This window comes from Anomaloglossus baeobatrachus, chromosome 9 (genome assembly GCF_048569485.1).
Source record: "Anomaloglossus baeobatrachus isolate aAnoBae1 chromosome 9, aAnoBae1.hap1, whole genome shotgun sequence".
Classification (NCBI taxonomy): Eukaryota; Metazoa; Chordata; class Amphibia; order Anura; family Aromobatidae; genus Anomaloglossus; species Anomaloglossus baeobatrachus.
In genome coordinates this window covers 42045971-42069976 of record NC_134361.1, presented here as the reverse complement: position 1 = coordinate 42069976, position 24006 = coordinate 42045971, and the positions used below count along the sequence as shown (strand labels likewise).

Sequence of the window (24006 nt, the reverse complement as noted above, 5' to 3'; positions counted from 1 at the left end):
CCAATGGCATTCATCCACGAATATTGAGGGAATTGAGCTCAGTAATTGACAGACCGCTGTGTCTCATCTTCTTAGACTCTCTTGCAACAGGGTTAGTGCGTCAGGATTGGAGGATTGCTGATGTGGTACTAATATTTAAGAAAGGTAAGAGGGTGGATCCAGGCAACTACCGTCCAGTAAGCCTGACATCAGTAGTATGCAAGGTTTTTAAGGGCAATTTAAGGGTTGAAATGCAAAAATATATTGCAGGAAATAATATAATAACTGACAGCATGGATTCATGAAAGATAAGTCGTGTCTAACCAATCTGTTGGGGTTCTATGAGGGGGTAAGTGCAAGCATGGATATTGGTAATGCAGCTGATGTGATTTATTTGGACTTTGCAAAGGCATTTGATACTGTACCACATAATAGGCTTATACTAAAGCTCCAGAAGCAAGGACTAGGGGACACAATATGCAACTGGGTAAGGAATTGGCTAAAAGATAGGAAACAAAGAGTAGTCATAAATGGTACATTCTCTAAATGGGCTATAGTCAGCAGTGGGGTGCCACAGGGATCTGTACTGGGAGCAGTAATCACCGCAGGGATCTGTGCTAGGAGGAGTGGGAACTGCAGGGATCTCTTCTAGGACAGATTCTTTTTAATCTCTTTATTAATGACCTTGTGGATGGGATTGATAGTAAAGTGTCAGTCTTTGCTGATGACACCAAACTATGTAGGATATTAAAATCTGACCTTGATAGTACAATATTACAAAACGATCTGGATATGTCAGAATGGGCAGACATTCAGCAAATGAGATTTAATGTTGATAAATGTAAAGTAATGCACCTAGGACAGAGTAATCCTATAGCTGCGTATACATTAAATGGAAGAAAACTCGAGACTACAGAACAGGAGAAGGACTTGGGTATTCTCATTACAGATAAGCTGAGCAGCAGCACTCAATGTCAGGCAGCAGCTGCTAAAGCAAACAAGATTTTAGGGTGTATAAAAAGAGAGATTAGATCCCGTGATCCCAACGTATTGTTACCCCTCTATAAATCACTTGTAAGGCCACATCTGGAATATGGGGTCCATTTTTGGTCTCCACATTTTAAAAAGGACATTCAGAAGTTAGAGTCAGTTCAAAGGCGGGCAACTAGACTACTACAAGGAATGGAGGCCGCCCGTATGATGAGAGGTTGAAAAAGTTAGATATGTTTAGCTTAGAAAAAAGACGTCTCAGAGGAGATCTCATTTATATGTATAAATACATGTGTGGTCAATATAAAGGACTGGCACATGACTTATTTCTTCCAAAGACAATACTAAGGACCAGGGGGCACTCACTGCGAGTGGAAGAAAAGAGATTCCGACAGCTAAATAGGAAAGGGTTCTTTACAGTTAGAGCAGTCAGACTGTGGAATGCCGAGCACAAGAGGTAGTAATGGCAGATACTATAACAGCTTTATATCAGGGCTGGATCATTTCCTCAGTGCACAAAACATAGTCGGTTATAAATGATTTAATGACAAAATATATAATTGGTAGAGGAAGGGGGAACTAGATGGACCCAGGTCTTTTTTGCAACCTATGTAACTATGTAACTATGATACTTTTTTAAAAAATGTAAAAAACTACAAAAGATAATTGCAAACTAACCTTATCATTAGGGTTGATTGGGAGACATGAGAGGTAGCTGCTGTGTAGCAGGGATCCTTTCCACTTGTACAGGGCATCGGGGTCTCTTGTGCGTTCACACGAGGAGCGCTGCAGATAGTCTATGGATCTGCAATCACAAACCAAAATAAAAAAAGACAAAAGAACATATGAGACAGAAATCTGCAAAATATACAAACATTCTACTGTTTACAATAAACCAAAGAAGCAAGAAGAACATGACAAGTGTCCGGGAGGCTCAGTATGACCCAGACCCTGCCCCGCAGACCCTGCCCCGCAGACCCAGCCCCGCAGACCCTGCCCCGCAGACCCAGCCCCGCAGACCCTGCCCCGCAGACCCTGCCCCGCAGACCCAGCCCCGCAGACCCAGCCCCGCAGACCCTGCCCCGCAGACCCAGCCCCGCAGACCCTGCCCCGCAGACCCTGCCCCGCATACCCTGCCCCGCAGACCCAGCCCCGCAGACCCAGCCCCGCAGGCCCTGCCCCGCAGACCCTGCCCCGCAGACCCTGCCCCGCAGACCCAGCTCCGCAGACACAGCCCCGCAGACCCAGACCGGCAGACCCAGCCCCGCAGACCCAGACCGGCAGACTCAGCCCCGCAGACCCTGCCCGTCAGACCCAGCCCCGCAGACCCTGCCCGGCAGACCCAGCCCCGCAGACCCTGCCCGGCAGACCCAGCCCCGCAGACCCTGCCCCGCAGACCCAGCCCCGCAGACCCAGCCCCGCAGGCCCTGCCCCGCAGGCCCTGCCCCGCAGACCCTGCCCCGCAGACCCAGCCCCGCAGACATAGCCCCGCAGACCCAGACCGGCAGACCCAGCCCCGCAGACCCAGACCGGCAGACCCTGCCCCGCAGACCCAGCTCCGCAGACACAGCCCCGCAGACCCAGACCGGCAGACCCAGCCCCGCAGACCCAGACCGGCAGACTCAGCCCCGCAGACCCTGCCCGGCAGACCCAGCCCCGCAGACCCTGCCCCGCAGACCCAGCCCCGCAGACCCAGCCCCGCAGGCCCTGCCCCGCAGGCCCTGCCCCGCAGACCCTGCCCCGCAGACCCAGCCCCGCAGACATAGCCCCGCAGACCCAGACCGGCAGACCCAGCCCCGCAGACCCAGACCGGCAGACCCAGCCCCGCAGACCCTGCCCGGCAGACCCAGCCCCGCAGACCCTGCCCGGCAGACCCAGCCCCGCAGACCCTGCCCCGCAGACCCAGACCCGCAGACCCAGCCCCGCAGACCCAGACCGGCAGACCCAGCCCCGCAAACCCTGCCCCGCAGACCCAGCCCCACAGACCCAGCCCCGCAGACCCAGACCGGCAGACCCAGCCCCGCAAACCCTGCCCCGCAGACCCAGCCCCACAGACCCAGCCCCTACCTTGTACGCATCTGTTCATCACTTTGAGGTTGGACATCATGTAATAATAATGATTCCAGCGGCTGAATTTCTTCTTCTACAAGTGGATGTGACACTGGAGGAAAGCAGTTTTCAAATACGTGTTCTAGACTGCTCTGAAGAATGGAAAACAAAGGAAAATGCAATTACACTATAAGAATTGGTAAGGATTCAATACAGGAGGTTCATAATCTGCGCCCTTAAAGGGGTTGTATGAAATTAGAAAAACAGCAACTTATTTTTTTCCTTAAAACGACTCATGTCTAAAGGCTGTGACATTGTAGCTGCAATTCCAGATCAAGCCTGTGGACAAGAGTGGCGCTGTTTCAGGAGAAGTAAAAGTGGATCCGAAGATACACTATAGACGGAGGAACTTACTCAGTGGGACTCCCTTTGGTTAAAACGTCCACGAAGAGTTAAATGGGTTTCATGATTCATAAAGTAATAGCTTATTACTAGGATATGACATTTTGTTGTTCATTTTTGGGCGTTTGACCTCTGAGAACTTCAGCTTTCTAGACAATAAAAAGGGTTGCATCCCCGATTAATTGTTGTGGCCCCTTAAAGGCAATGTGTCCAGAAAATGACCGATTTATGGTAAATGTATTAAAAACATGAAGGCGTTATCAGTCATTGTACAGGAGGAGGAGGTGAGCTGTGGCATCACCTGTTGTGAATGATGGATCCTGTATTATCTACTGTATATAGAGGTGTTATGATCAGTTATTGTACAGGAGGGGGAGGAGGTGAGTTGTGATATTCCCTATTCTAAATGGTGGATCCTGTGTTATCTACTGTATATAGAGATGATATCAGTCATTGTACAGGAGGGAGAGGAGGTGAGCTGCAATATCACTTATCGTGAATGATGGATCCTGTGTTATCTACTATATATAGAGGTGTTATCAGTCATTGTACATGAGGGAGAGGAGGTGAGCTGCAATACACTTATTGTGATTGATGTATCCTGTGTTATCTACTGTATATAGAGGTGTTATTAGTTATTGTAGAGGAGGAGGTGAGCTGAGACATCACCCAATATGAATGGTGGATCCTGTGTTATTCACTGTATATAAAGGTGTTATCAGTCATTATACAGGAGGATGGAGGAGGTGAGCTGTAATATTACCTATTGTGAATGATGGATCTTGTGTTATCTACTTTATATAGAGGTGTTATCAGTCATTGTACAGGAGGGGGAGGAGGTGAGCTGTGACATCATCATAGATTGTGAATGTTGGATTCTGTATTATCTACTGTATATAGATGTGTTATCAGTCATTGTGCTGGAGGAGGTGAGCTGTGACATCACCTATTGTGAATGGTGGATCCTGTGTTATACACTATATATAGAGGTGTTATAAGACATTGTACTGGAGAGCAGGTGAGATGTGACATCACTTATTGTGAATTTTGGATCCTGTGTAATCTATAGTATAAAGTTGTCATTTTTTATTGAAAACCTGTCTATAATAATAATCCTTCTGTAAAAAAAAAGTGAAAATTGCAAGATGTTTTGTTTTCTGTTTTGTTATATACTGTATATACAGTACATAGTGACATATAAAATTGAATAAACACTTTCTCAAAACCGAAAAGAACCCCCCCAAGAACAAAAAACAAATATATTTCACATAAAAAACCCTGTTTTAGGCTATGTGTGCAAGTTGCTTTTTTAAAGATCTTTTTATGCTTTTTTCCTTGCAGATTTTGATCAGTAGTGCAAGGAAAAACACATACCAACAAAGTCTATGAGAATCCTGACTGTGTATACGTTGCTTCTTTTTTTTTTTTTTTGCAGATTTTGTTGCGGAAAATAGAAGCAGCATGTCTATTCTTTCTTGTTTTTTGTTTTTTTTTTCCTGTGTTTTCCCTATCTCAATAGATTAAAAAAGCATGAAAAAGTCTAAACGCTGCAAAAAAACCCCATTTTTTCTGCTGCTTTTTCTTGCCAAAACAGGCTTTTTTATGTGCAGAAAAGAAGCACACAAAAAAGCAACGTGGGCACATAGCTAAACAATAGGTCATTTGCTGTGTGGGCAACCTGCAGCTCCTTTCAAGTGAGTAGGGCTGTCTCCAGTTCCTCGCAGCACCACTAATGTCACTGTGCAGGAAAAAAACGGTAAAAAGACTTCAGCACTACTGTATATCTGTGCACCGGGCCCTGAATTCTGAGGAGCACTGGGGGTCAAGTTCCCAATAATCATACAGAGATGGTATAAAGAAGAAGAACTGAATATAGAGATCCTACCATATAAAATCACTACCCGCTGTGTAAGTACAATAGAGCTGTAAAGCCGGGGTACATGCAAATTAGAGCAGTACACTAATACCACCTGCTCAAGCACTGCATTCCCCGTCTCCTTGTTTATCCTTATTTCCATTGCTCAGCAATATTGTTAGGATCCATGCATGACCTTGGCGTCTGCCAGATAGTCATTGTCAGCAACATTACACTTTCTATTCCCAACAACTGTCTACAACACTTGAGACTTGGAAAGTATTTTTTCCGTCCTAACCCTGAGTTCTTTTTTCTAGTCCAGTACTGAACCCCTTATTCCCCAGGAACATGTAATATATTTGAAGAGAATTATGTAATTATAGTTTGCCCTTTGGCTCCTTAGTTTCTTAAGCTTTTTGCTGAAATCTGACAGTCAGGGGCGTAGCATTGGTTGTCAGCACTTGAGACTTGGAAAGTATTTTTTCCGTCCTAACCCTCAGTTCCTTTTTCTAGTCCAGTCCTGAACCCCTTATTCCCCAAGAACATGTTCTATATTTTAAGAAAATTATGTACCGTAATTATAGTTTGCCCTTTGACTCCTTAGTTTCTTCATCTTTTTGCTAAAATCTGTCAGCCAGGGGCGTACCATTGGTTGCCAGTATTCGAGACTTGGAAAGTATTTTTCCCGTCCTAACCCTGAGTTCCTTTTTCTAGCCAGTCCTGAACCCCTTATTCCCCAGGAACAGGTAATATATTTTAAAAAAAATATGTAATTATAGTTTGCCCTTTGGCCTCTTAGTTTCTTAAGCTTTTTGCTGAAATCTGACAGCCAGTGGCGTAGCATTGGTTGCCAGCATTCGAGACTTGGAAAGTATTTTTTCCATCCTAACCCTGAGTTCCTTTTTCTAGCCCAGTCCTGAACCCCTTATTCCCTAGTAACATGGAATACATTTTACGAAAAATTATGTAATTATAGTTTTTCCTTTAGCTTCTTAGTGTTTTCAGCTTTTTGCTAAAATCCGTCAGCCAGGGGCATAGCATTGTTTGTCAGTATTCGAGACTTTTTAGAAAGTATTTTTTCCATCCTAACCCTGAGTTCCTTTTTCTAGTCTAGTCCTGAACCCCTTATTCCCCAGGAACAGGTAATATATTTTAAGAAAATTATGTAATTATACTTTGCCCTTTGGCTCCTTAGTTTCTTAAGCTTTTTGCTGAAATACGACAGCCAGGGACATCGCATTGTTTGTCAGTATTCGAAACTTGGAAAGTATTTTTTTCCATCCTAACCCTGAGTTCCTTTTTCTAGTCCAGTCCTGAACCCCTTATTCCCCAGGAACAGGTAATATATTTTAAGAAAATTCTGTAATTATAGTTTACCCTTTGGCCTCTTAGTTTCTTAAGCTTTTTGCTGAAATCCGACAGCCAGGGGCGTAGCATTGGTTTTCAGCACTTGAGACTTAGAAAGTATTTTTTTCCATCCAAACCCTGAGTTCCTTTTTCTAGTACAGTCCTGAACCCCTTATTCCCCAGGAACAGGTAATATATTTAAAAAAAAAATTATGTAATTATAGTTTACCCTTTGGCTCCTTAGTTTCTTAAGCTTTTTGCTGAATTCCAACAGCCAGGGGCATAACATTAGTTGTCAGCACTCGAGACTTGGAAAGTATTTTTTCCATCCTAACCCTGAGTTCCTTTTTCTAGTCCAGTTCTGAACCCCTTATTCCCCAAGAACATGTAATATAGTTTAAGAAAATTATGTACCGTAATTATAGTTTGCCCTTTGGCTCTTTAGTTTCTTCAGCTTTTTTGCTAAAATCTGTCAGCCAGGGGCGTAGCATTGGTTGCCAGTATTCGAGACTTGGAAAGTATTTTTTCCGTCCTAACCCTCAGTTGCTTATTCTAATCCAGTCCTAAACCCTTTCTTCACCAGGCACATATATTACATTTTAATAATATATTGCAATTATCGTTTGCCCTTTGGCCCTTTACTTTGTTCAGCTTTTTGCTAAAATCCAACATAAAACTTTACAAATCAAGTTACTTGTTTTTTGTGCTAAATTCTATATTTTTAATATTATTATTTGACTACTCTAGCCCCAAACCTAGTTAGAGCTGAAAGGTAACGTTTATTATAATGTTGTTTTTATTTGTCTTTTACAGGGGACATTTTTTTTTTTAAATTTGAGAGAGCTCTTCCAGTAAGACTGTTTATCCTTTCACAAGTGGAAGGAGATACAGAAGAAGAACATGTGCAGAGCACAATAGTCAATGCTTTCTTGCTCAGCCTCTGTCATATCAGCTGCTGCCTATGCAGAGTGCACCAGCTGATGACACACTTATCCCGACTGCTGCATATAGTTGCATAGCACAGTTGAAAAAAGATGCTGAACTCAGGGATGGGTAAGTATAAAAAGATAAAGGGTATGTGGTTTAGGTTTTGCATCATCCTGTACCCATCCCATCCTGACAAGTAAGACAGGAGGATATTTTTATTGGCCAGTCTGCACTGAACAGAGGATCACAATGTAAACACCTGGGCTGTGGAAAGATTCACTGAGCATGTGCGTCCCCAGCACTCAGCTCATTAGGTGGACGTGCAAATTACTTTACACTTTGAACACCAGGTGGCGCAAGATTATGTTAGTACAGTATGGGACTATGTATATTATTTTTAACAGCATGAAAGTGACAAACAATGTACTTGTTTCTATCATCTTTAAAATAAAAGGGCAGGATGATTTTCTCAGTACACATAACATTGTGTGACACAAAATGTATAATTGTGGAAAAAGGTTGGACTTGTAACTATCTATAAAATGAGGGTGATTTTTAAGGGTTAATCAACCCTCTTGTCAATCAACTGAAGAACCCAGAGATCAACTCTTTTACCAGGTGGCTACACAGAAATATAATATTACTTTAATTATTATTAATTAAATTAATTATTATATTTAAATAACTCAAATTAACGGATAACCATGTAATAAATATTTGAGTTGAGTTCTAGAAATGGGGGCACCTCTGTCCTGAGCAAGCCTTTCCCCTAATGGCATCCACATGCCATCGGGCAGATAAAATAAATGTGTTCAAGGTATTTCTAAGTGGATCCGGAAGTGGGGGCAGGTTTCTGACTCTTTACAGGACATGGGGGCAGGTCTTTGTCCCTTTTGAGGACATGGGGGAAGGTCAATTACCCTTTTCAGGACATGGGGGGACAGGTCTATGACCCTTTTAAGGACAAGGGAGCAGGTCTATGACTCTCTACAGGACATGGGGGCAGAACTTTGAACCTTTACAGGACATGGGGGCAGGTCATAGGGTGCGTCCCTACGATCAGTGTTTGCAGCGTTTTGGACGCAGCATGCTTCAACTGCGTCCAAAATGCTGCATTGTACAGTACAAGCATAGTGGATGGGATTTCTACAAATCCTGTACCCATTGTGCTTGTTTTTTTCGGCAGCAAACACTGACCTGAGGTGTGGCTTTCCAAGTCGCAGCATGTCAATTTTTTTGCTGCAGATTCGAATGCGTCCTCCATAGGGAGAACACAAGAGACAGACCGCAATGCACCGAACCCTGATCATGGGTACGAGCAGCTGCGGTCTCCTGTGGAGGATACTCGCGTCCTCACAGGTCAGGACCCGCTGCAACCAGGTCGGAGTGAGGCCTGATTGTGGGCACATACCCTTAGTCTCTTTACAGGATGTGGGGGCAGGTCTTTGTCTCTTTACAGGATGTGGGGGCAGGTCTTTGTCTCTTTACAGGATGTGGGGGCAGGTCTTTGCCCCTTTACAGGATGTGGGGACAGGTCTTTGTCTCTTTACAGGATGTGGGGGCAGGTCTTTGTCTCTTTACAGGATGTGGGGGCAGGTCTTTGTCTCTTTACAGGATGTGGGGGCAGGTCTTTGTCTCTTTACAGGATGTGGGGGCAGGTCTTTGTCTCTTTACAGGATGTGGGGGCAGGTCTTTGTCTCTTTACAGGATGTGGGGGCAGGTCTTTGTCTCTTTACAGGATGCGGGGGCAGGTCTTTGCCCCTTTACAGGATGTGGGGACAGGTCTTTGTCTCTTTACAGGATGTGGGGGCAGGTCTTTGTCTCTTTACAGGATGTGGGGGCAGGTCTTTGTCTCTTTACAGGATGTGGGGGCAGGTCTTTGTCTCTTTACAGGATGTGGGGGCAGGTCTTTGTCTCTTTACAGGATGTGGGGGCAGGTCTTTGTCCCTTTACAGGATGTGTGGGCAGGTCTTTGTTCCTTACAGGATGTGGGGGTAGGTTTTTGCCCCTTTACAGGATGTGGGGCAGGTCTTTGTCCCTTTACAGGATGTGGGGCAGGTCTTTGTCCCTTTACAGGATGTGGGGCAGGTCTTTGTCTCTTTATAGGATGTGGGGGCATGTCTTAAGCGGTCTTTACATGCTACAATAAATCTTACGATGTGTCGGCGGGGTCACGTCGTAAGTGACGCACATCCGGCATCGTAAGTAATATAGTAGCGTGTAAAACCTACGTGCGATTGCGATTGAATGAAAAACCATTCATCACATGCACGTCGTTCAAAAGCTAAAAATTGTACGTCGGGTTGTTCAATGTTCCCGAGGTAGCACACATCGCAGTATGTGACACCCCGGGAACGATGAACAGATCTTACCTGCGTCCCGCGGCTCCCGCTGGCAATACGGAAGGAAGGAGGTGGGTGGGATGTTTACGTCCCGCTCATCTCCGCCCCTCCGCTTCTATTGGCCGGCTGACGCGTGACGTCGCGGTGATGCCGAACGTCCCTCCCACTCCAGGAAGTGGATGTTCGCCGCCCACATCGAGGTCGTATGGAAGGGTAAGTACGTGTGACGTGAAATAATCGTTTGTGCGACACAGTTAACAAATTGAACGTGTCGCTCATACGATGTGGGCGGGTATGATCGCATAAGATATCGTATGTGTAATTGTACCGAATAAAGCAGGCTTTAGTCTCTTTACAGGATGTGGGGGAAGGTCTTTGTCCCTTTACAGGATGTGGGGGCATGTGTTTGTCTCTTTACAGGATGTGGGAGCATGTCTCTGTCCCTTTTCAGGATGTGGAAGCATGTCTCTGTCCCTTTTCAGGATGTGGGGGCATGTTTTTGTCTCTTTACAGGATGTGGGGCAGGTCTTTGTCTCTCTACAGGATATGGGGGCATGTGTTTGTCTCTTTTCAGGATGTATGGGCAGGTCTTTGTCTCTTTATAGGACGTGGGGGCATGTCTTTGTCTCTTTACAGGATGTAAGGGCATGTGTTTGTCTCTACAGGACGTGGTCGCAGGTCTTAGTCTCTTTACAGGATGTGGGGCAGGTCTTTGTCTCTTTATAGGATGTGGGGGCAGGTCTTTGTCCCTTACAGGATGTGGGGACAGGTCTTTGTCTCTTTGCAGGATGTGGGGGCAGGTCTTTGTCCCTTACAGGATGTGGGGGCAGGTCTTTGTCTCTTTACAGGATGTGGGGGCAGGTCTTTGTCCCTTACAGGATGTGGGGACAGGTCTTTGTCTCTTTGCAGGATGTGGGGGCAGGTCTTTGTCCCTTACAGGATGTGAGGGCAGGTCTTTGTCTCTTTACAGGATGTGGGGGCAGGTCTTTGTCTCTTTACAGGATGTGGGGCAGGTCTTTGTCTCTTTACAGGATGTGGGGGCAGGTCTTTGTCTCTTTACAGGATGTGGGGGCAGGTCTTTGTCTCTTTACAGGATGTGGGGGCAGGTCTTTGTCTCTTTACAGGATGTGGGGGCAGGTCTTTGTCTCTTTACAGGATGTAAGGGCATGTGTTTGTCTCTACAGGACGTGGTCGCAGGTCTTAGTCTCTTTACAGGATGTGGGGCAGGTCTTTGTCTCTTTATAGGATGTGGGGGCAGGTCTTTGTCCCTTACAGGATGTGGGGACAGGTCTTTGTCTCTTTACAGGATGTGGGGGCAGGTCTTTGTCTCTTTACAGGATGTGGGGGCAGGTCTTTGTCTCTTTACAGGATGTGGGGGCAGGTCTTTGTCTCTTTACAGGATGTGGGGCAGGTCTTTGCCCCTTTACAGGATGTGTGGGCAGGTCTTTGTCCCTTTACAGGATGTGTGGGCAGGTCTTTGTTCCTTACAGGATGTGGGGGTAGGTTTTTGCCCCTTTACAGGATGTGGGGGCAGGTCTTTGTCTCTTTACAGGACGTGGGGGCAGTTCTGTGTCTCTTTACAGGATGTGGGGCAGGTCTTTGTCCCTTTACAGGATGTGGGGCAGGTCTTTGTCTCTTTATAGGATGTGGGGGCATGTCTTAAGCGGTCTTTACACGCTACAATAAATCTTACGATGTGTCGGCGGGGTCACGTCGTAAGTGACGCACATCCGGCATCGTAAGTAATATAGTAGCGTGTAAAACCTACGTGCGATTGCGATTGAACGAAAAACCATTCATCGCATGCACGTCGTTCAAAAGCTAAAAATTGTACGTCGGGTTGTTCAATGTTCCCGAGGTAGCACACATCGCAGTATGTGACACCCCGGGAACGATGAACAGATCTTACCTGCGTCCCGCGGCTCCCGCCAGCAATACGGAAGGAAGGAGGTGGGTGGGATGTTTACGTCCCGCTCATCTCCGCCCCTCCGCTTCTATTGGCCGGCTGACGCGTGACGTCGCGGTGACGCCGAACGTCCCTCCCACTCCAGGAAGTGGATGTTCGCCGCCCACATCGAGGTCGTATGGAAGGGTAAGTACGTGTGACGTGAAATAATCGTTTGTGCGACACAGTTAACAAATTGAAAGTGTCGCTCATACGATGTGGGCGGGTATGATCGCATAAGATATCGTATGTGTAATTGTACCGAATAAAGCAGGCTTTAATCTCTTTACAGGATGTGGGGGAAGGTCTTTGTCCCTTTACAGGATGTGGGGGCATGTGTTTGTCTCTTTACAGGATGTGGGAGCATGTCTCTGTCCCTTTTCAGGATGTGGGGGCATGTTTTTGTCTCTTTACAGGATGTGGGGCAGGTCTTTGTCTCTCTACAGGATGTGGGGGCATGTGTTTGTCTCTTTTCAGGATGTATGGGCAGGTCTTTGTCTCTTTATAGGATGTGGGGGCATGTGTTTGTCTCTTTTCAGGATGTATGGGCATGTCTTTGTCTCTTTACAGGATGTAAGGGCATGTGTTTGTCTCTACAGGACGTGGTCGCAGGTCTTAGTCTCTTTACAGGATGTGGGGCAGGTCTTTGTCTCTTTACAGGATGTGGGGGCAGGTCTTTGTCTCTTTACAGGATGTGGGGCAGGTCTTTGTCTCTTTACAGGATGTGGGGGCAGGTCTTTGTCTCTTTACAGGATGTGGGGCAGGTCTTTGTCTCTTTACAGGATGTGGGGGCAGGTCTTTGTCTCTTTACAGGATGTGGGGGCAGGTCTTTGTCTCTTTACAGGATGTGCGGGCAGGTCTTTGTCTCTTTACAGGATGTGGGGCAGGTCTTTGTCTCTTTACAGGATGTGGGGGCAGGTCTTTGTCTCTTTACAGGATGTGGGGGCAGGTCTTTGTCCCTTTACAGGATGTGGGGGCAGGTCTTTGTCCCTTTACAGGATGTGGGGGCAGGTCTTTGTCCCTTTACAGGATGTGGGGGCAGGTCTTTGTCTCTTTACAGGATGTGGGGGCAGGTATTTGTCTCTTTACAGGATGTGGGGCAGGTCTTTGTCTCTTTACAGGATGTGGGGGCAGGTCTTTGTCTCTTTACAGGATGTGGGGGCAGGTATTTGTCTCTTTACAGGATGTGGGGGAAGGTCTTTGTCCCTTTACAGGATGTGAGGGCAGGTCTTATTTTCTTTACAGGATGTGAGGGCAGGTCTTTTTCCCTTACAGGATGTGGGGGCAGGTCTTTGTCTCTTTACAGGATGTGGGGGCAGGTCTTTGTCTCTTTACAGGATGTGGGGGCAGGTATTTGTCTCTTTACAGGATGTGGGGGCAGGTCTTTGTCCCTTTACAGGATGTGAGGGCAGGTCTTATTTTCTTTACAGGATGTGAGGTCAGGTCTTATTTTCTATACAGGATGTGGGGGACAGGTCTTACTTTCCATCCACTGTTTTTCACTGAAAAACAGTGGATGGTATGTTATAGTGTGGCGCCCTGGACTAGCCAGGTCGTCACAGGTACTACAACACGACACCCCCACCCCGAGACAGGCACATCAGTCAGACACAAAATCCTTGTTGCCTCCCTCCAGGGGCTGATGTCCACACCAGGTGAGGTGGAGCCAGGCGGTTGGCCCCACCCACTGAGGAGTTCACAGTCCTGGAGGCGGGAAAAGGAAGTCAGTTCAGTTCAGTTAGGGAAGTTCAAGTGTGAGGAGTGAAGTAGCAGTGGAGGAGCAAACTGACAGTGTCCGGGTACGTGGCCCGGGCACTTAAAGCAAGGTTGGCAGACGGTGGTGGCCGTCTGCAGGAGAGGCAGATCAACATGGAACCGTAGGACAGGGGACGGGCGGTGGCCCGCCGGTACCGAACCGGGGAGCGAAGTGAAGCCAGTACAAACCGGCAGGGCCTGCGGACCCTGACCAGGCTTGGAGTCGCCGTTAATAAGGTCAAATCCGTCAGTGACCGGAACCCCAGGGGTTTCCTAACAGCCAAGACCCGATTGAAGGCAACCGTCCAACCAACAAAAGGAAATACAGCCACCGCCACAGCTAGAGTTCCAAGGGCCAGAGCTTGCGGGCAAAAGGGCTCCTCCGGCACATACACATGCTGGGGATCGGGTTACCGGTGGGAAGCCATCGGAACCGAACATCCACAAAAGGTGCAGGGAAAGGCAGCCACCACCACCCGTCCGGGAGAAGTCACAGCAGCCGGCTGAGGGACCCGTCCATCCAGCCGTTTGGTTTACCAGAGACTTTGCGTACATTTGTGGCTGAGTGAGTACAACCGTGCCTTCCGGCACCGCGCTGCGCAGTCCCCGCGACCCTGCACCTTGCCAGCCCTGCCTCCCAGTCACCTCACCAGGCCCCGGGACCACCAACCCCTACCCACGGAGGGGGGAAACAACATCCCAGCTGCTCCCTACCATCACTCCTGAATCCCCGTCAATAGCAGCTGTGGTGCTCAACTTCACCACAACCCGTGGGTGGCGTCACGGACCAAATCCCCAAACCAAACCACCCTCTTTCACTCATGGGCGAGGAGCGCCGCTCAAGTCCCCGGATCCGGCCCACCACTCGAGCCACCGAGCAGCAGCAGCAGCAGCGCCGGACCCGAGCGTGGTGAGCGCAGCGCCCTCCCCGCCCGCGACAATAGCACATAAGAAGAGTGACACGTCTTGGACATATTACATTGATAAGCCACCAAAAGCAGTTTTACCTTATAGAGGAATGAGGGGAGTAGGACTTTGTTTATCGAAACAATTTTTTTGTAATTATGTAATGTAAGGAACGTAAAGAACAATGTACAGTATATGGCAATGACAAGTTAAGGGTCACATGCTGTGCCCATCCACCTTTTCCCATAGATTACCCGCCCCAGGATGGTCCCCTAGGCCAAACTATGAAACAGTAGATCAGAGCTTTAATAATTTTGATTTATTTGGAGGCTCACTTTGTCTATAGATTGCTCTCTTGAACACAACCTTGTGCTGTCTTCGCACCACCAGCGCCCGTTGTGCTGTATTGTGTGTCCCTCCTGATCTTCTGACTGTGGTTCCTCACCTTCTGTATCTCTGAAGGCCACCCAGGTGTCTATGAGCGGAGAAAAAAAAACGCATTAATTCCCAGCATTGTTACACATATTCTATTTCAGGAAAGTAGAGCAATGCATTGACGACGGCTGCATGGGGAAATAACACAAGCCGTGCCCAATGGACATATTAACGGAAGAGTAAAGGGGCTTTACACGCTACGATATCGTTAATGTTTTATTGTCGGGGTCACGTTGTTAGTCACGCACATCCGGCGTCATTAACGGTATCGCAGCGTGTGACACTGACCAGCGACCTTACGCGACCTCAAAAATGGTGAAAATCGTTCACCATGGAGAGGTCGTCCCAAAACAAAAAATGGTAAGGGTTGTTTAGCGTTGTGGCTCATCGCTCCTGCGGCAGCACACATCGCTATGTGTGACACCGCAGGAGCGAGGAATGTCTCCTTACCTGCCGCCGGCGCAATGCAGAAGGAAAGAGGTGGGCGGGATGTTACGTCCCGCTCATCTCCGCCCCTCCGCTTTGATTGGCCGGCTGCTTAGTGACGTCGCAGTGACGTCGCTGTGATGCCGAACGTCCCTCCCCCTTGAGGGAGGGTTTGTTCAGCAGTCACAGCGACGTCTCCGACCAGGTAAGTATGTGTGACGCTGCCGTAGCGATAATGTTCGCTGCTGCAACGATCACACGAAATCGCATGCACGATGGGGGCGGGTGCTTTTGCGTACGATATCGCTAGCAATTGCTAGCAATATCGTAGCGTGTAAAGCCCGCTTTAATCTTTTGGCTGACAGGTATGTAATACAGTCATGGCCAAAAGTGTTGGCACCCTTGAAATTTCACCCAGAAAATGAAGTGTTTCACCCAGAAAATGATTGCAATTACACGTTTTGTTATACAGGTTTATTTCCTTTGTGTGTTTTGGAACAAACCACAAAAAAACAAAGAGAAAATGGGACATAATTTCATACAAAACTCCAAAAATGGGCCAGACAAAATTGTTGTCCCTCTCACCTTAATATTTAATTGCACCCCCTTTGGAATAAATTCCTGCAATCAGTCACTTCCTATATCCATTCACGAGCTTCTTCCTCCTCTCACCTGGAATTTTGGACTCTTCTTTATAAACTGCTCCGGGTCTCTCATATTTGGAGGCGTCTTCTCTTCTCCCAACAGGAATTTAAGATCTCCCCACAGGGTTTCGATGGGATTTAGATCCAGACTCAATGCTGCCACTTCAGAACCTCTCCAGCGCTTTGTTTCCATCCATTTCTGGGGGCTTCTTCGAGTATGTTTGGGGTCATTGCTCTGCTGGAAGACCCATGACCCCAAACACATACACAGCTTTCTAACACTGGACACTACATTGCCACCCAAAATCCTTTGGTAATCTTCAGATTTCATGATGCCATGCACACAGTTAAGGCCCCCAGTGCCAAAGGCATCAAACAACCCCAAAACATCTCTGTCCTCCACCATATTTGACTGTAGGTACTGTGTTCTTTTCTTTGCAGGTCTCATTCCGTTTTCAGTAAACAATAGATCAAGGTGCTTTTAGAAAACAGCAATCTAGCTTTTTTATGTCTTTGTTTCAGCAGTGGGGTCCTCCTGGGTCTCCTCCAAAGCGTTTAATTTAATTTAAATGTCGACAGATAGTTTGTGCTGACACTAATGCCCCCTGAGCCTGCAGGACAGCTTTTTATTTTCTTAGAAACTTGATTGAAGCTGCTTATTCACCATTAGGAGTATCCTGCGTTGCAACCTTTCATCAATTACTCTCTGTTTTGCACGTCCAGAGAGATTAGCTACAGTGCCATGCCATGGGTTGTAAACTTCTAGATTATGTTGGACAAAGTAACATCAAGATCTCTGGAGATGGACTTGTAACTTTAAGATAGTTGATATTTTTCAACAAGTTTGGTTCTCAAGTCCTCAGACAGTTCTCTTCTCCTCTTTCGGTTCTCCATGCTTAGTGTGTCACACACAGACACATAATGCAAAGATTGAGTCAACTTCTCCCTTTTTATCTGGTTTCAGGTGTGATTTTCATATTGCCCATACCTGTCACTTGCCACACGTGAGTTTGGGTGAGCGTTACATGCTTGAAACAAAGATGTTTAGCCGTAATTTTGGAAAGGTACCAACAATTTTGTCCGGTCTATTTTTGGGGTTTTGTGTAAAATTATGTCTAATTTGCCAAGCACCTTACGCAAATACCTGGTATTGCAAAGGAAGTCTCGGACAGCCAGCCATTAACTGTGAAGTGACCATTGCAGGGGAAAATTAGTTTTACATGGCAGCATTGAGATAATGGGATGTTCTTGTAATACAAGGATGGCTCAAGTCCACCAGAACTGAAGTTGCTTATTGGGGCCGGGTGTTGGACCACCACCAATCAGATATTGATGACCTAACTTAAAGGGAACCTGTCAGGTGCAATATGCACCCAGAACCACGAGCAGCTCTGGGTGCATATTGCTAATTCCTGCCTAACTGTCCTTGTATACACTAGCATAGATAAAGAGATCTTTAGAAAAAATATTTCTAAAGATCCTTTATGATATGCTAATGAGGCCAGGGACTAGTCGCAAGGGCGTTATTTCTCTTGGCTAGTTGGCCCCCTTAGCATGTAAGCACATTCCAGTGGGCTTGCTAACATGAATGCGCAGCGTCAGAGGCATGGTCGCGCTCACCTCTCTGCTGCCACCGCACCCGATGCTGGATTTGAACTTAGTGCGCTAGTGACTAGCCAAGGCAAATAACGCCCTTGCAACTAGTCCCTGGCCTCATTAGCATATCATAATGGATCTTTAGAAATACTTTTTCTAAAGAGCTGTTTATGTATGCTACTATAGGCTACGACGGTTAGGCAGGGATTAGCAATATGCACCCAGAACTGCTCATGCTTCTGGGTGCATATTCTACCTGACATGTTCCCTTGAAGCATAAGCCATCAATTTAAAAGTCCCAGAAAACCCCTTTAAATATATTGTAAAGATGCTACACCAGCCTTTTTGTAGTCAATAAAAAAAAACCCTCAAATAAATCTAAAAATCATAAATGAAGCAACTTTGCAAATAGTCGTGACTAAAATCTTCCGACCGGATTCTGTAAACAGTTTCTGTGCTGACCTATCCGTCTCCATGGTTACAGAGTATAAACAAACTTTTTTGTATTTGTAGTTTATAGCCATGAAGACACAAGGCTTGTGCGACAATTGTACACAAGATAATTATGAAAAGTCAATATTTTTATTTTTTTACTGATAAATTTGAAAACCATGATGAATTAAATAAAGAATATAAACAATGTTTAGTTGTAGCTCAATATTATGATAAGAACTAATTATCAGGATATTGTGAGCTGCAAAAAAATGATAATTACAATGACCTGCTCAAGTACGAGATACATTTCTTGGGGCAGGAAAAGAATATCCTCAATTTTCATGCGCTGCCCAGGGATATATGAACAGTTTACAACCCTGAAGAGGTTTTCCCAATGAAAACAAAATTCTTATATGTTCCAATTTTAGGGCCCAAACTCTCGCACAAAAATCAACTCCAATTTCCATCACAAGACATCCTTATTTATAGCTGATTTTCAAATCGATCCCTTAAAGAGGAACTTTCACTAGATTTTTTACATTTCAACTGAGCACTTTCTCCAATTGCTGCTGTTCCACTGATTCTGGAACAGTTTTCCCTTTTCTTCTGTGCTCCTCTGTTCCAAAGTTATGTCCACTGGAATTAAAGAAACTAAGTTTCCCTTCAGCAGCTGGGCGTATACCACAGAACTTCTCTGTGGGTGTGGCCCTGATTTGATTGGCCATCATAAGAGAAGCTAAAGTAAACGCTCACAGAATAGTACACACCCACTTGTTAAAGGGAAAATATGCACCATTATTACCAGGGGGTATAACTTTGGAATGGGGGGTCACAGAAGGAAAAGAAAAACTGTAACAGAATCAGTGGAATAGCGGCAATTAGAGGAGGTACTCGGTTTAAATCTAATATATAAAACTGAATGTGTGTGTGTGAATGTGTGTGTGTATGTCCAGGATTGGCATCCGCACCGTCGCAGCTACAGCCACAAAATTTTGTACACTCACACTTCTGGACCCCGAGAGCGTCATAGGCTATGTTTTGAGGGGAAATTTTAACCACGCTCTTTACAGTTATTCGCCAAAAAACCTGCCTCCATTAAAGTGAATGGAGCTCGGAGCCACAGTGCAGCCAGAACTTCAGAAGAATGCGCAGCCACGCCCTTATATGGAATGTTGGCGTGTCACAATGCAGCCAGGGAAAGAGACAGACACAGACAGGGAAAGAGGCAGACACAGACAGGGTAAGAAACAGACATAGACAGGGTAAGAGACACACACAAAGAGACAGACACAGACAAAGAGACAGACTGACAGGGAAAGAGACAGACAGGGAAAGAGAGACAGGTTAAGAGACAGACACAGACAGGTAAAGAGACAGACACAGACAAAGAGACAGAGACCGACACAGGGAAACAGACAGACAGGGAAAGAGAGGGAAAGAGACAGACAGGGTAAGAGACAGACAAAGACAGGTAAAGAGACAGACACAGGGAAAGAGACAGACAGGGAAAGAGAGGGAAAGAGACAGACAGGGAAAGAGAGGGAAAGAGACAGACAGGGAAAGGGACAGACAGGGAAAGTGACAGAGATAGATAGACAGACAGACAGGGAAAGAGATAGACAGACAGGGAAAGAGATTGAGACAGATGGAGAAAGAGACAGAGACAGTCAGAGACAGACAGGGAAAGAGACAGACAAAGAGAGAGAGAGACAGAGAGATATACATATACAGAGGGGAAGACAGACATAATGACATTTATATCTATTTGTTTTGTGGTTTTTGTGTGCAGAATACATTTTTGTTAATACATTCTATTTTGTTAACAGCAGTTATTAACCCGGAAGAAGCCGGGTAGTACAGCTAGTAATAAATAATTATCAAGTAAAAGGTTCTTTTCAAAGGGGCTTTTCCTACTGCTTTTTCAAACTGTACAGAAAGAAGGAATTGTTAAAACTAGTGAGAGTGTGCTCCTTATCTTTCTGAACCCCAATACTCTTGTGGTATCTGCCAGGACTAGAACGAATAGCATCCTGTCTGTTGGTCATCTGACCCTTTTACTGAAAAGTGATCTTGGGGATAAGGTGACTTATTGACCTTCCGGAAGTCATCATTGAGGGTTCCATCATTGTACCCCAGAGAGGAGGGTTTCCAATGAGTAAGTAAAACTCCTTTCTTTTTAACTATACCATTTCTTGGTTTTAGAAACAAGGGGTGAAAACCCACCTCCTTTAACATTAGGGTCTGTTTTTTTGCTAGGTGGTTTACAATTTAAGAGACTTGTAAATAGAGATGAGCGAATCCAAAGTCTGGTATTAGTACCAAACACAGAGTTAGGAGTTTGAGTGCTTTGCGCATGCAAACCACTTGCGCGAGCATCGCTATGCTCGGGTACGCTCGGTACTCAGCCAAGTGCGAGCCGCTTGCAGGGTTCGGACGGCTCGCACTGGAGGTAAAAACAGCGTGATCGGATGTAGAGTGCACAAAAAAAGGAACCCCCCGTGTTCTGTTTATAATAATATTTATTCACTTATATAGCACTATTCATTCCACAGCACTTTACATACATCAGCAACTCTGTCCCTATTGGGGCTCACAATGTAAATTCTCTATCAGTGTGTCTTTGGAGTGTGGGAGGAAACTGGAGAACCTGCAGGAAACCCATACAAACACGGGGAGAACAGACAAACTCCTTGCAGATGTTGTTCTTGGTGGGATTTAAACCCAGGACCCCAGCGCTGCAAGACTTAACTGCTAACCACTGAGCCACTGTGTTATGCCAGGCTGCATGTGCGCGGAGACCAAAACTGCCCTATTAGTGACTTCCATTGGGGTTCAGGTCACGTCCGGGTCCCAAACTGAACCTGATCTACAGTCCGGATGAACCTGGCGAACTGAAATTACACAGGTCCGCTCATCTCTACTTGTAATGATACATCACAGCCAAGATTCCCAGGATAGGTGATAACCTTATTGATCCATCGGGGACCAACCGCTGTCATGAGCACCAATTGCAGAATGGGGCATTTTTATCCTTGGTGTGGAATGGAAGAACAGGTTGGACGTCCATTCAGTCTTCTTATGGAAAAGCCGACCACAGCGCGCGACAGCCCCATTTGGAATGTAGTTGAGCATGCGCACTGCCGCTCATTTCTAAAGAGGGTAGAAATGTCCTCTTCTGCCAATCAATGTGGGTCTTAGCAGTTGGACCTCCACTGATCAGTAAGTTATCACCTATGCTGTGTAGCAGTCGGACCTCCATCAATCAGTAAGTTATCACCTATGCTGTGTAGCAGTCGGACCTTCACCGATCAGTGAGTTATCACCTATGCTGTGTAGCAGTCGGACCTCTGGGAGCAGAGCACCGACGAGGCACAGGGCCCTAGGTCAGGCAACAGTTTCAGATGGCCTGGCAAATACGTGCACAGTGAGGGGACCTTCACAGACCTCACTGACCCACAAATCCTTGGGCATCAGCAGTAAAGCAAGGATCAGGGTTCGGGACACAGACCAGCCCTAAAGGGTCCACACTGCCCGCAGTACAGACAAGGAGACTGCCACCGCAAAGGGACAGTCGGGCCCCAAACACTCCACACTACGGGGACCCAACCACACTGAGAATGCCGGGGAAAGAGCAACCGAGTCATCAACTGATACTGGAAATACAGTGGCCTGAACCAGCCGTCCAAAGGTCCAGAGTGAGTAGAGACTGTTAACTACAACCCACGGTGTGGCCTCCCTTATTACTCCATCATACATCTCCCAGGCTCAGCCCTACCTACGGAGGGCCTACCACCACAGCTGCCACTACCACCAGCTCTGGGGGATAATCAACTCAGCAGCGGCGGTTCCACAATCTTAACCGTAACCCACAACACACAAATTACTTTCATCTCCCCTGTAAATACTCCCCATTAAAAAGAACCCAGGGCACAGGACCGGGCAACGGCCACCAAAGTGACATTCCCCAGTTGTACACTGCCCGGGACCGAGTACTCCATTCCCTGAGCGACACACTGTGTAGCAGTCGGACCTCCACTGATAAGTAAGTTGTCACCTATGCTTTGTAGCAGTCGGACCTCCACCGATCAGTAAGTTATCACCTAAGCTTTGTAGCAGTTGGACCTCCACCGATCAGTGAGTTATCACCTATGTTGTGTAGCAGTTGGACCTTCACCGATCAGTACGTTATCACCCATGCTGTGTAGCAGTCGGACCTCCACCGATCAGTAAGTTATCACCTAAGCTTTGTAGCAGTTGGACCTCCACCGATCAGTACGTTATCACCTATGCTTTGTAGCAGTTGGACCTCCACCGATCAGTGAGTTATCACCCATGCTGTGTAGCAGTCGGACCTCCACTGATCAGTGAGTTATCACCCATGCTGTGTAGCAGTCGGACCTCCACCGATCAGTAAGTTGTCACCTATGCTTTGTAGCAGTCGGACCTCCACCGATCAGTACGTTATCACCCATGCTGTGTAGCAGTCGGACCTCCACCGATCAGTAAGTTATCACCTAAGCTTTGTTGCAGTTGGCCCTCCACCGATCAGTACGTTATCACCCATGCTGTGTAGCAGTCGGACCTCCACTGATCAGTAAGTTATCTCCTATACTGTGTAGCAGTCGGACCTCCACCGATCAGTACGTTATCACCTATGCTATTTATAGGTGATACTTTTCACTGGAGAGCCCCTTCAATCGCACATTGTTGGGGCAGTACATCTGTAGCACTGTGGCCTTAACTTTATGGGGGTCTCCCACCTGAGTTACATTAGTTTCTGAATTCTAAATGACGTACCGATGGGCTGCATTATACGAAGAAACATTACATAACGTATATATTAAAAGTAGAATATGTGATGTAATATATGACTTTATACTTTAAATAAAAGTAGAATATAAACAAATACATTTGATAACTATAATTTAAAAGGATATGGGGGGTAAGGTCTCCATTTTATCTTTTTCCTGCGCACGTGATAGTGGATCCTGGATCTCTCCACTTCACCCCCAGCAGGATATACAGCAGATATCTATATATAATGTATATATATATATTTATATAGTTCACACAGAGCCTCCGTCATGGGGATTCAGTCCACACACCAGAATACCAGGGTATACATTCGAGGAGGAGGGGATTACAGGGCGTCCTGCAGGGTCGCGGACACTAATCCCAGATTACTGAATACCTCACGTGATTAATATTCATGTATTGATATTGGCCTCTATGTAAAAAGACATAGAATGAATGTGACTATACAGGTAGACGGAGACATTACAGTGCCCATCAGCTGACATAACAATACCCACACAGTGATTCTTACCCTCAGGCCGACATCTATGCAGACAGCCTTTGTGGTACCACTCGTTCCCGTCGTCCCCCTCCGTTCCTTGAAATTCACCCCAGAGAACGGTGGACCCCTCGGTTCTTGTCGAATCCACCTCTACTCCCTGGTCCTTTTCTTCGATCATGTCTCTCGTCCCCTCTGCGGAGTGAACAATCCCTGCATCGACTTGATGCTGAGCAGAGGATGCCATGGCGCGTCTGGTAGATGTGTTTGTTTTTTTGTGCGGGGTCCTGTGTGACCCCAAAAACGTCCTCATTCGCCCTGGTTTAAGCCGGTGTTATTAGCAGCGAGCAGCACGGCTCACACTGTATTCAGCGTTCTCCCCCTCCCTCCATTTTCTGCGCTCCCCCTGCCGCTCTCTCTTCGCCTCTCCGAGGAGAAAAGCTGTTTTCTCACATTCTCACAAAAGCAGCACTGCCACCTAGCAACCCAGCCAATTAACATCATTATCTCCCAGGCAGGAGCGGTACTACTGTATATACAGCAATGCTTTGTCCCCCTATGGACGCCTATTCCTGGTGGATACTGTTAGCTTTCATATTTATTCATCCGTTCCCTGTAATATTTTATAGCAGGTTTATTCTTGGGTATTTGCACTGTGTATAGGGTAAGAATTCTATACA

General features: G+C 46.5%; 1 protein-coding gene across 1 annotated transcript in view; it reads right to left on the bottom strand.

Annotated features, from left to right (window-relative positions):
• Positions 1-23793, bottom strand: part of LOC142250421 (uncharacterized) — a 36129-nt gene extending 12336 nt beyond the window's left edge. Inside the window, exons 1-4 of the mRNA XM_075322587.1 lie at positions 23360-23793; positions 14833-14972; positions 3037-3170; positions 1648-1774 (exon numbers count right to left, since the gene is read on the bottom strand). Coding sequence (XP_075178702.1) covers positions 1648-1774; positions 3037-3170; positions 14833-14972; positions 23360-23639 — 681 coding nt within the window. The 5' untranslated portion in view covers positions 23640-23793. The remainder of the gene's footprint in view (positions 1-1647; positions 1775-3036; positions 3171-14832; positions 14973-23359) is intronic.
• Between the last annotated feature and the right edge of the window lie 213 nt (positions 23794-24006).